This window comes from Lissotriton vulgaris, chromosome 1_2 (genome assembly GCF_964263255.1).
Source record: "Lissotriton vulgaris chromosome 1_2, aLisVul1.2, whole genome shotgun sequence".
NCBI lineage: Eukaryota > Metazoa > Chordata > Amphibia > Caudata > Salamandridae > Lissotriton > Lissotriton vulgaris.
Window position 1 is genome coordinate 111,885,278 of NC_141686.1, and position 12,733 is coordinate 111,898,010.

Sequence of the window (12,733 nt, forward strand, 5' to 3'; positions counted from 1 at the left end):
GTATAAGAGATACCAATCGAACAGTGGTTAGGCCTAGGGCCTAGAGATTTGCTGGGAGCAGTCTGGACTAGCAATGCTGAAGTCGGGAAAAGCCCGTGGGATTCGGGTGCAGCGCGTAAAGTGCGGCTTGCACCAATGCAATGTCAATGGTGCGTAAAAAATACACAAAGAGAGTTTAAAGATACTTCCACTGAACCTAGAGGAACCAAACTTAAGACACAGACCCTAGAGGTGTGTACCAACGTGGGCACACCGGCGTTGCAATGTTACCTCACCCACAGGAAGCAGGTGCATAGGGTCAAAGTGGCGTCGGGTTTTGACACGCAGGCTCTTGGTGCTTGGAGCTGAAGATGCTGCAGGCGATGGGAAGCAGAAGTGTCCGGTGTGATCCAAGTGAGCGAAGTCGAGAAGTATCTGAAAGCAGAGGGGACAGAGTCTGGGTCACTCAGCAGTGACCAGGGTGGAACCAGGACGGAACCAGGCAATGTCGGGCGCAATCAGATGGTTGTCAAGGAGCTTCTCTCCGCTGTCACGTGGGCTCTGGGGCATCTGCGACGTCCAGGAGCAGGTCACGATCTGTCCCACGCAGGCGCTCGCCGTCAGCGCCGTCGGCTTCAAGATTGGAGCTAACAACTCTTGGCAAAAGCAATCCACGCAGAACTGGAAGATTGCTTCTCACTCGGACCAGGAGGGTCAGAGCGGGGGCTCCTTTTCACAGGAGCTGGTACAAATCTGGAGCAACCAGAAAAGCAAGTCGGTTTAAGGTTTTCGTTGGCACAGGGGCGACAAGCCAGCTGGCAAGTGACCGGGCCAACACGTCGAGCCAACACAAGCAGAAGGGCCCCACACAGCACTCGTCGAGTGTGGAGGGGTGAGCTTCAGTGCAAGAGTAGCTCAGGGTTGGGGCTTCTCAGACCCCGGTGTACAGCTTCAAGGGTCACTCGTGGGCTGCACGGTCAGCGTCTCATGGCCTTTTCAAGATGGCGTTCCCTATGCTTCCGGTCGCCTCCACGGGTCTCAGCTCTACAGGGACTGTGGATCGGGCTGGAAGAAGGCAGGCAAGCTTGATCTCGTTGATCTCTGTTGCTCGAGTTCCGGCGGGAACTGCAACAAAGCAAGGGTCGAGGTGCTGGATGGTACCTGTTTGCACAGGGTGGTCACTCCTTGACCACAAGGGAGATTCTTCAGTCTTCTACGTTGAGTAGGATGTCGAAGGGTTCAGAGTTTCATTTCTTATGTTTCTTCAGGATAATCTGAGTTGCATTGGCACTGCTCCCACTCTTATTCGAATCTGGTGGGCTGGATTACCTGCTAGGTCCCCTCCTATGGGTGGGACCCAGGAAGGGGGTGGATACACCCCTTTCCTTTGATCCAGGCCGCGCTGGGACTGGGGCTGGTGTGCCCCAGAACCGGTTTGGCCGGATTATGCAAGGGGCAGCCTTGTGCTCCCCAGGCAGTGTCTGGTTTCATTGAAACCTCCCTGCTACAATCCACTATCTCCTGTCTGGGGTGGTGTAACACCGCCGTGCGACAGGCAACCCTTTGTCCAGGCCACCATCTGCTGAGTTTTGGTCAGCAGCAGGAGGCCAGACCCGTGTCTGTGGCAGAGGCATCCATTTTGTGGATCTGAGGCTCTTTTAAAATCAACCGCGTTTCAGCAAAGTAACATGTCTTCTCCCTCTAGAAGGGTGGAATGCTACCCCCGTCGCCAGAACTGGCGAGGGGGTAGTATTCCAATTCGTATGACACCTTACACGACATGTTTTGATAAAGCCAAACCAAAGTTTCTATATAACAGCGAGGATTATAAGGCACTTAATAGTATATGGTATGGCATTATCCCGGATCAGCTTAGGGAGTTGTTCCCGACAGCTGCAGACAGGCCCAGCTCATGCCAGAGCTCCATCTCACATTAAACCACGCACTCTGCCTCCAGGATTGATAAGGCCTTCCATAGGAGTGACTCACATGTTTATATGTGTCCAGATATAGGTTTAGATATAGGTATACTATATCTAAGCAAGGGGTGATTACACCACCTTGCCCCAGCTGAGTGATCAGCCAGTTGTGTCAATTTTGGATAGCCAGCCAGGGGTGGCAAAAGATATGCTGCAGCCCCTGGTAGGCCTTGGATGCACCTATGCCCTGGGCACCTATAGTGCTCTGTACAGGGGCTGATAAGGTGACCCAAGCCAATTTAGTTATGCACCTAGGGTACATGGAATCCATTTGACAGAGAGAGCACATAGCCTGGGGCCCTGATTAGCAGGGGACCAGGCCAACTAAGTCGAAAACCAGCTAAACACAAGGCAAAAAATCTGGGGTAACCATAGTCAGGTAGCCACCTTCCTACACTAAGGTGTTGTGCTTTGATAATAAAAAACAACTAATTTTAGTTGGTATTTGGGCCCCACAAAGTTGGAATTAGTTCATGAATACAAGTATTTAGGGGTCAGGTTTGAGAAGTCCCTGAAATGGAATTCCCATATGGAATGCCAGAAAATAAGGGCTCTTGCCTCTGTAAGTAGCCTGAAAAACTTTAACAGGGACTATGCTGAGATGTCACAAACGCCTATCTTAAAAGCCTATGTAGCTATGATACCCCTACCGTTTCAATATGGAGCCGAGATGCAATATATTAGTGGCAAAAGTGGGGGTGATGCAGAGAAGGGTAAATGTGTAAAAAGCGTATTGTCTCTACGCATGTCTTCTAAGACTTATGCTGAAAGAATGGAGATAAGCATGATATCATGGAGCATAATGGCCAAAGTGGCATTAATAAGACTTTGGCGCCGTCTGAGTGCAGGGAAGGAGCAAAAGGTTTCCTTGTGGTGTATAAATGAGAACCAGCAGGGTGAACCGAAATGGGCTAAACATGTCAGAAAAGGCCTGGAGACTGTTTGTAGGATATGACCCAAAATTTCCAAATAGAGGTCTCAAAGAGTGATCTTAGGGCATTAGGTAAGGGAATGTCCTAAGAATATGATCGGCAGTATCCTGAGGGGGAAAAAATCAGTCTAATTTATGCTTAACTCTTGGCAGAATGAATTCCCGTTTGTCAATGTATTACGAAACCACTGACTTAGACGCGAATTGATAACGATTGGAATTAACTCCTGTTATATCAATGATGAGATAAAAATGGCAATGATTGATTATGGGGAAAATTCTACATGTGATCTGAGCACAAAATCCAATATTTCGCACATTTTAATGGAATGTTTAAAAGTTTCGACCCAGCGGAAATTGACTCTACGTCCAATCTTTTCAAAATATGGTATTAGAAATCGTACACTAGCTGTAGAAACTGACATGCGTTTTCTGGATATAGCATGTGTTATTGGGAGGTTTCTAATGGCTGTTAAAAAGTCTTTTATGTGTATATAAAGCCTGGTGTTTTAGGTAATTTATGATAATGAGTAGTATTTTCATAATAAGGTCATGGTGATGACGCAAAAGTCTGGTATATTTTAAGGCACTTAGGTTTTAACTGGGTTTTATTGGATGAATTTTTATATTTAAGAGAATGTTTTTACAAAAAGTGATTATGTTTGTACGTCTTATGCTGTTTAAAGACTAATGGTCAAAATAAACATTTCTTTGACTGACTGAGTGCCCGTCGGGCGCTGCAGCGCTGGTCCGATGAGGAGCAATGCCCTAGGATGAAGCATGACATCCATCTGGGCATGTGAGGGCTTTTGCTCCTGAGCATTCAAATGCCACTATCTGGGTCTTCAGTTTTTAAGAACCGACCTATTTTTGATTTGATTCTTCGTTTCTTTAGGAACTGCACACCTTTGTTGTATCCAAAAAGAGCAACCTTTTAGGCATATTTGTTAAATAAAAGTATGTATTCGAAATGTACTAAATTCCAATAATCAAAATGTCTCTGCACATTCTATCATTGTGTCTCCTGCGCAAATTTCCTTTGAGAGACTGTCCTAAGTAATTCTCTCAAGTGATGCAGTTTTTAGGTCTACATGGTTTAGCTATAGGGGAGACAGGCCAGGGATTCCCTCCTTGGACGTCACCTACCTAGTCGGTCTTTAGTCAGACTTACTTTCGTCTCTCCTGTCGTCTCTTCCCACATCCTCCCTCTATTTATGTCTCTCCTCTCTCAATGTACTGAAACTGAACTATTTTGTCTGATGCCTCATGGAGCTACCTGGTTTAGCTGTAGGGGAGATGGGCCGTGGATTCCCTCCTTGGTCGTCACCTACCCAGTCGGTCTTTAGACAGACTACCTTTAGTCCCTTTCTCACCTCCTCTGCCCCCTCCACTACTTTTCTCTCTCCTTTCTCTCCTCTCCCAATGTATTGCCTATTTTCTGATGTATTGTGTAATTTGTCGATCTTTTTCTGTTGCATTGTTGATTCTCATGAAAAGCGGTCTGATACCTTCGGGTCTAGCCAGCGCTATATAAAACTCTTTAAATAAATAAATAAATAAAATCTTAAACTGTAGTATAAACAGACACTATGTTAGTTCCTTAGATGCAGTCAAAAAACTCAGAGCCACAACAACACGTTCTGCTGACAATGGCATAAAAAGAAATGAGTCGTTAAAAGAAGTGTTTGTGTCGGACACGAGAAAGAAACACACAAACGTTTCAGAGAAACGTGCCATGAAAATGCACACAAGAACATATTAGATAGAAAATGAAAGTCCTCCCAAACTACCATAACGCTTCCCAAACATCCCCTCACCCTCTCCGGGCTGATTCTCGGGGTCGAAGGTCTACTTCCGGGAGCAGGCTGTAGGGTGGCAGACAGATAAAGGACTCAAACACTGAGATCCGATTAAGTACGGGATAGGTCAGGAGTATGCGAAGACACCTTGCAGGGATGAAGAGTAAATATATAATCCCTCCTAGCTAGCAGTGGTGTTTTGAAAGGCTCCAAGACTCTACACCGGCCAAGGCAGCAGGCCCATTTCTTACTGTTTGCAAGCACGTGTCCTTTTCACCAATGCATGACTTTCGGTATATGGAAAATCCGCACAAAAGTACGGCTCACATGAACGGTCAAACAAAAGCCAAAAAAAGAAGAACATGCCCTCGTTTAGGCTGGTTGTCATCGTTTAGGGGTTCGGCTTGTTTTCGGGTTGTTTTTGATTCAATTTCCACTTAATTTGAGATATTTCTGTTTTTAAGGACATTGAGGATGGTTTTATTCCTGAGAAGGCCTGAGATGGGACACTTCTGTTCTACAGGTAGTAGTACTTTGTAGCTTTCCAAATCATCTCCTCTAGTAGTTAGAGTAGTGACTCTGTCCATTTTTTTAGTATTTTTTAAGGGAATCGAGTTTTATTCTGAGATGGAACACTTCTGTTCTTCAGGTAGCGCTCTGTTAATCTCCAATTAACTGCTGCAGTAGTTAGACTAGTGGCTCAGTCATAGCGCAAGCGTTAAAGGCTGTGTTTGAATCAGGGACATGCAGCGCGCGCCCACCCGCCTGCCTGGCCGGCCAGTTACTATGCAGTCTCCCTCATCAGAAGCGTTGAAAGAGTTTGAAGAGTTATTCGCTGCACCTCTCACTCATTCCAGCACCCTATTTTTCCAGGAGGATGGTAGCCCTATGCATTTTTACGTGCCACCGGGCCCCTGGAAGTGGCTACTGTCCCCACTCATCGAGCACGGGGGAGGGTTGTTGTGCCGGTTGTGGCAGCCGAGGGCACTGCTCCTGGCACCGCCTGGGGAAGGCTTCAAGGCTAGGCAATACGTTTACATCTCCGCCGCTTCGTGGCGGAGTGCGTGCGGGCCGGAGAACTTCTAGACCCTGATGCCTTCCGTTTGGTCCCTGAGGTGCTCACCACAGGACCATGCTGCTCTCACAAGCTAGTCCTGGGCCGCTCCAACAGCCGCAGCTCCTTCACCCACGCCGAAGACTTGGCCATCCTCATGTACCTTCGTAACCATGCTCCAGTCAGTGCCGCTGTCACGGGCACAGCGGTCTGAAAGGAAATGGGCCATGTGCAGCTCACCAGATACACCTGGCAGGCCATGAATAGCCGCTATCTCAAGAGACTTCGAGGCCGCGAGAGCGAATACCAACTGCAGGCACGCACTGTCATTCCCACCCCGGTGTACCCGCACTGTATACTATGCTGTTACACCCGAGGACTTAACACTACCGCCGGGGACCAAGAAGAAGAGGAGGACAGCGTGGAAGGGTAGGCAAGAGGGGAAAGAGACTTTCAAGAAGACAGCAGCACACTTGCAGAGAAAATCTCAGATGGGCCATTGGAACAAGATGGGCTTGCTACGCAGGGCGACAGCACAGGGGCCATTCAGGGTGGTTTTGCTCCTCCTTTGAGCAGTACAAAGGTGTCGTCTACTGAGGGTGCCCTAGTTCTCAATGCAAGTAACCAACCTGCCTGATTGGAGATTAGCGAAGTTGTAGAAAACGCCAACCGAGATACCGTCCCTGCTCCCATAAGCAACCATAATGATAAATGTATTGTGGACAGTGACCTAGGGAGACAGGTTGCCACTGAAGGTTCTCTGGAGGATCGCAAAAAGGAGCATAGGGTGAATCCGTCTAGTGATAATGCCAGTAACTCGCCAGAGGTTAACGTGACTAAAGGCATTAATTCGACATCTCTTGACTTCCCTGAACCCAACCCTCCAAGAGTCAGAAAGCTCGATAACGTGGGACATTTAAAAGCTGCCCAGTGTAGCCTTGAATCGCACAGTCTTATAGCCCAGCAAGCAGGTTACAAAATTGACTTGTCAGCTGAAGCCAAAGATGACCGTAGAAGTATTGACCTACATGAGAAATGTCACGAGGTAACTGCTGCAGTAGCCACTAGTAGTCCTCACAAGAAGGATGTGGTGATGTGTATCAAAGGCTCGTCTTGAGAGATGCCTCAGAGTGGGGAGATTAGGGCCAAGTTTCCCCTAAAACGACGTCTGCTAGAAGGGCACCAGGCACAGATTACCAAGCCTCCACTGGATTAGACCCCATTGGAAGAGCGAGAAGTTAAGAGCAGTGACAAGCCGCCACAGCACAAGATGGATCACAGAGACCAAAATGCAGGGAATGGTATCGAGAGAACTCGAGATGAGGCTATGCGTAAAGATCAGGATGCAGGTAAGATTCTCATTGGGAGAGAAACCCATCTAAGGTACAGAATTCTGGAAACTGAACCAATCGCCCCAAGATTGAGGCTGTACAAACAGGAGCATAATTCAAGGGGCATTGGTAAATTTTCCTAAATTGAGTATCCACCGACAGAAATAGAGAACCATTGAAATGAGATGCGTAATAGAGCTTCTTGAAGTAGAAGTGTTTATTTCCAATAAGTACTCCACCCACAACACAGAGCATCCTCCCAGTCAGATGACCAAACGGCAACTGACTGATGCCATTCGAACCACTTCCAGTGGACATTCCATGCGTGAGCCACATTCAAATGAATACAACAATGCACATCTAAAGCATTGCTTGCGGGCAGCGCAATGTATAAGCATTAAACATAGCATTAGACATTATACCAACATTACACCTTCCCCCTTACAGAAAACAACAAGCATTGGCATAGCCAATAGGTCTCGCCTTTGGGACCTTTAAGAGTTTAGCCATGCAACATTTGATGTTGCACCAAGGATATTGTGCTGGATAACTAAACACGTTTAAGGTCCCAAAGGCGAGACCTATTGGCTATGCCAATGCTTGTTAATTATCTGTGGATGCCATGGACGCCTAGCTATCACCAGGCTGTCTGAGTATGTGGGTGAGAAATTCAAAAAAGGTTCTCCTGGGAATTCTTTCTTTTTAGGCAAGTCTGCACAGTAAATAGAAAAGGGGTGGGCATCTTCAGTTAATCAGGTATGCCTTTCTAATGACTAAAGTGCAACAACGAAGGGGGATGGGTCCACTGGACCGGAACTAGATAGGACCCGTTTATATACAGCACCAGCAATAACCTAGATTCCAAAGTCACTTCATCTCCATTCATTTAAAGGAGAAAGAACCACACTATTTTCTGTTGGTGGTTGGGTTATTTATTTCACCCAAATTCTTTCAAATTTATTCATATATAATAAAAGGGGGCAACTGTTCTTCACAGGTTTGCACACAAAATTTTACCACCAAACATTTACAATAACATACTATTTCCTACATATAACAGTAGTCAGTGAGACAAAATAAATTCACATGATCAATGACACAAATAAGTTCAAAAATCATTACACAGAATATTCCCAATCACTGTCAATAATCCAATGTGGAACGCAAGAAATGTTTTTTAGCAAGACAAATCAATTGCACTGCCAATCTGCGTTTGTTTACACAATATTCTAATATATTGTTTGTATTTAATTCATTCTCCAAGATATTCTTGTTATCAGTAATCCTATTCTTAGTACAACTCAGCAGAACTCTCGCTGTGCCGACGCGTTTCGCGACACACAGTCGCCTTCGTGTGCTCTCATCAGGGCATCTTACTTATCCACATTCATATCTATAAATACAAAAACATAAAGCACCTGTCACTCTTCTGCAGTATGTATATAATATAACCAGCTCACATCGATGACTATGTGGTCCTACCTACCAGCCACTGTAGTGAAGCGTTATTATGATTGAGCTTTCAGGCCCGCTGTATCCAGCTTTTATGCACACTGGGTCTGTTTTTTTTTTATAATTAATGATGCCAGACTTGGAATCGAATTCATTCGTTGTGACCTAATACAGTGCAACAGGGGGGAGGGAGGGGAGGAGAGAGGTGTTTTAGTCATATACCCTTACTTGGCTTATATCAAATTGCCACATCTTAAAGCAGCCAGTCTCACTGACTACTGTTATATGTAGGAAATAGTATGTTATTGTAAATGTTTGGTGGTAACATTTTGTGTGCAAACCTGTGAAGAACAGTTGCCCCCTTTTATTATATATGAATAAATTTGAAAGAATTTGGGTAAAATAAATAACCCAACCACCAACAGAAAATAGTGTGGTTCTTTCTCCTTTAAATGAATGGAGATGAAGTGACTTTGGAATCTAGGTTATTGCTGGTGCTGTTTCTAATGACTAAAGGCAGCAATAGATTACCTATCTGTTCCTTTCTTCTGTTTCACCCCACATTTTACTGTGCCAGCCTGGGTCTCTCCATGGCCCAGTCTTGCAGTGGGTGTCCAGCCGAGGAACTTAGCTTACGCAAACCCTCCAACTGTGTGCCTTTTCCAAATTCTCCAGTAGCTTCAGCACCCTGGTCCTTACTTTAGTCAGTGCAACCTCTACCCTGATACGCTTTCATGCCTTTCTTCTCCTATTGTCGCTCCACACTTTCTCGTAACCTCTCACCCATACATAGTGCCCTCATGTCCTCCCCGCTGCGATGCCCTGAACTCTCTGCGTATCACCAAACTACTCCTAGATCACTAATTACCTGTGCTGTTGCCACCTTAGCCTAAGGTCATCAATTCCCTTGTCTGATAAAACCAACACTGCTTCCTCCCTACATATCCATCAGGTCCCCAATGTCGGCTATTCCAATCGGCCATCGGTGTCTCCTACTTGGGCCCATCGAAGTCCCTGCCTCGGTCTCAATCCAAGATTTTCCAACTGCAATCAGATTGGCTGAAGCATGCCATGGTTGTCTTGGACTGGCCTGGCCTGGCCTGGCAGCCAGTAGGGGAGAGCGCAACCCCATGGAGTTCATTTCAGACACAGAATAATGCAGATCACACTTTGCAGGAAAATACGAGATTACTCGCTCCACTTTCTAATCCTCCCACTTGACCGATATTCCTTCCTTACAAACCCCATCACGTAGCATTTCCTGAAAGGGTCTCTTGGCAGAGCCCACCAAACATCCATATTAAGTTATTACATGAATCTGTACTCACCCTTGCTTATTACCACGAAAGAAGCAATGTCCCAAGATGAAGTAGCGACAGAGGTGCAGACGCCCACAGTCCGTAGCCTGACATTTGTTCGCCAAGTACTCAGGACAGAGGCGAACAGGAGACTGGATCATCACCGTGCCCGGCTCTGGCTCCGGGAAGCGCTTCTTCTCCTCACGTAGGATGCCGGCAATATGTTCTGGTGTGAGGCCAACAAGACTGGGGATGTCCTCCAACAACAGATAGCCGCCATGCTTGCACAGTTGCTTGGTCAGGGAGGCACAGATGGCTGGATCGGACATGCTCCCCTCCTCAGCCGGCGGTGGTTCTGTGTCCGTGTCAGACATGGTGGTAACTGTCACCCGACGAGTCCTGGAACCCAAAACCCGTCAAACCTGAAACGGTAAAGTTAGTCACTTCCGGAGCCTTTAGACTAAACACGAATAGACTCATGCATGCTAGTTTCTTTTCTAAAGCTTTCAGTCCCAAGGTCTCTAAGCATTTATTTATTTAGTGTATATTTATAAAGCGCTGACATTAACCGAAGGTGTCAGAGCGCTGAACAATAGAGCCAGTTAAGTTACAAGAGAAAGGTGGTACAAAATAGAACATTACAAAGACTAAAAAGGAAGGCTACGCAAACACAAAATCCAACACAGCACGCAGGGGTGAGGAATGTACAGGAAAAAATACAAATGTACAATGAAAAGCGAACTTCCAAGAGGGGCCTGAGCATGAAAGTATTAGTTCTGAAAGCATCCAAGCCCTAATGTAAGAACGACATTTCATGCCACACCTGCTGCGAGCTTGAGCCCCTCACTCATCTCACCAAGGACAGTGTTCCCAGTCCAAGGCTTCATGGCGCTTCATTCTGTGTGTTGTTGATGTGGTTTACCTCCTTTAAACACATTAGACTAGCAGACCCGATGGCAAAGATTCATAAGCCGGGACTGGATAGAGAGGCCCTGTGATGACATGGCGTGAAGTGGTCACCATTTAAAGAGGATTCCTGTCGTCGGGGACACCGTGTTCCAACCCTGGGCTTTCTTTTTACATAAGATTGTTATCAGGTGTGTTCATTCATTTGATTCTGTTGAAAAGAGCCCAGACCAGAACTCCTAGAAACTCTTACGTTTTTAAATGAAAGTCTAGACTGGAAAGCGGTGTCCCCGATGGCACGCGGGCCGTACTACGACCCTTTTCCCTGATGAGGGCTGCGGCAGTGCCTCCTGCCGGTTCTCTTTTAAACTCTGCAGGTACTACCCTGAACAAAAGTGTTAAATCCCACGCTGATGTAAAATCTGGTACACAAACGTGCCTGTGGTCACGTCACACTATAGACCCCGCCCTGCCTATCACGCGTGGGTCTCGAGAGGCAATAATTAATTTAACAAGGCAATCTCTTCTATAGACCGATGTGCCAATCACCCACCCCAGCCCAGGGTGGCCCCGCCCTCCTTCCTTCTTGTGTCCCTAGCTACAGGATACTCCAGGGCGACAGGTGCAGTGATCCCTTACCATAAAATTACAGGTTCCGTTCACTGCCAGGCGCCCCCAGACCACTCAGCTGTTGAGGGCTGAGGGTCTGCGCCTAAACTTCTCTCAGCTGCGCCTTCGCGTCCGGTTCTCTTCCTCTCCAGCTCCAGGAGGGACAGTCTCTCCTCTCAGCCCCTCCCTACTGTCAGCAGCGAAAGAAACGCAACCAACATCAGGGGAGGGCGGAGTGGAGAAGAGTGGGGAGGAAGTGAAAAGTGAAAACAACACGGAAACCGCCAGAAGAAAATGCTGCTGGATTTGAAGAGTTGCCAAAACATTTTGTGTTGTTTGATTTTTCTGTGAAATCTGGAAGACTTGTGTGCATCGCTTTTAATGCACAAGTTACAGGGAGGAACAAGCATTGGCAATGCCAATAGGTCTCGCCTATGCAAGACCTATTGGCTTTGCCAATGTGTTTTTCTCCAAGTTGTACATCAGCGTGGCTGCTGTTCAGCATGAATAAAAGTTAGTGGCATAGTGAAGTGGAGTGCCTTGGAATGCATTAGTGTATTTGTATGGCAGGGCCGGACTGACCACCAGACGTTTTGGAATTATGCCGAGCTGGGGGATTTCACTGCAGCGGGGGCTGATTTTGTTCATGGAGACCTGTGTGTACTTCGAAATAATTAAAGCAAAATTAATTTCGGTCAGTACACGCAGGTCACCATCAACAAAAACAGCCCCCAGCTCAGCAGGATTCCAAAACGCCCGGTAGCCAATCCGGCCCTGATGTATGGAGTGACATAGGGTGGAGTGGCGTAGTAGAGTGTCGCAAAGTAGAGCAGCATACAGTGGAGTTGAGGGTTGTGTAGCGGCATAGAATGGAGTGTTGTTTCATAGAGGGGAGTATCGTAGAGTGGAGCATCATAGAGTAGAGTGGAGTGTCATGGAGTAGAGTGGAGTAGAGTGTCGTAGAGTGGAGTGGTGTAGAGTGGAGTGAAGTAGAGTGCCATAGAGTGGAGTGTTGTGGAATAGAGTGGAGTGACGCATAGTGGCTTGTCATTGAGTAGAGTGGAGTGTCATGGTGGAGAGGATTGTCATGGAGTGGAGTGTTGTAAAGAGGAATGGAATGTCATGGAGTAGAGTGCAGTGAATTGGAGTAGTGTGTCATAGAGTGGAGTGTAACGGAATGGCATAGAGCATAGAGGCGTAGATCGGAGGGGCATAGAGTTAAGGAGCATAGAGTGGCGTGGAGTGTCATAGTGCGGAGGGGTGCAGAGCGGTGGGGCGTAGAGTGGATTAAAGTGTCATAGAGAGGAGTGGCATAGCGTAGAGTGAAGTATTATTATTATTATTAATATTATTTTGCTTGTAAAGCGCCTGGTTACTCCAATGGAGTGTCCTTGC

General features: G+C 46.8%; 1 protein-coding gene and 1 pseudogene across 1 annotated transcript in view; one reads left to right on the forward strand and one right to left on the reverse strand.

Moving 5' to 3' along the window:
* The window catches only part of LOC147734648 (zinc finger CCCH-type antiviral protein 1-like), a 713,249-nt gene extending 701,716 nt beyond the window's left edge, over positions 1-11,533 (reverse strand). Inside the window, exons 1-2 of the mRNA XM_086952945.1 lie at positions 11,369-11,533; positions 9,854-10,245 (exon numbers count right to left, since the gene is read on the reverse strand). Of these exons, the coding sequence (XP_086809071.1) occupies positions 9,854-10,197 (344 nt within the window). The 5' untranslated portion in view covers positions 10,198-10,245; positions 11,369-11,533. The remainder of the gene's footprint in view (positions 1-9,853; positions 10,246-11,368) is intronic.
* On the forward strand, positions 5,475-7,216 carry LOC147734650 (uncharacterized; annotated as a pseudogene).
* Positions 11,534-12,733: the final 1,200 nt, after the last annotated feature.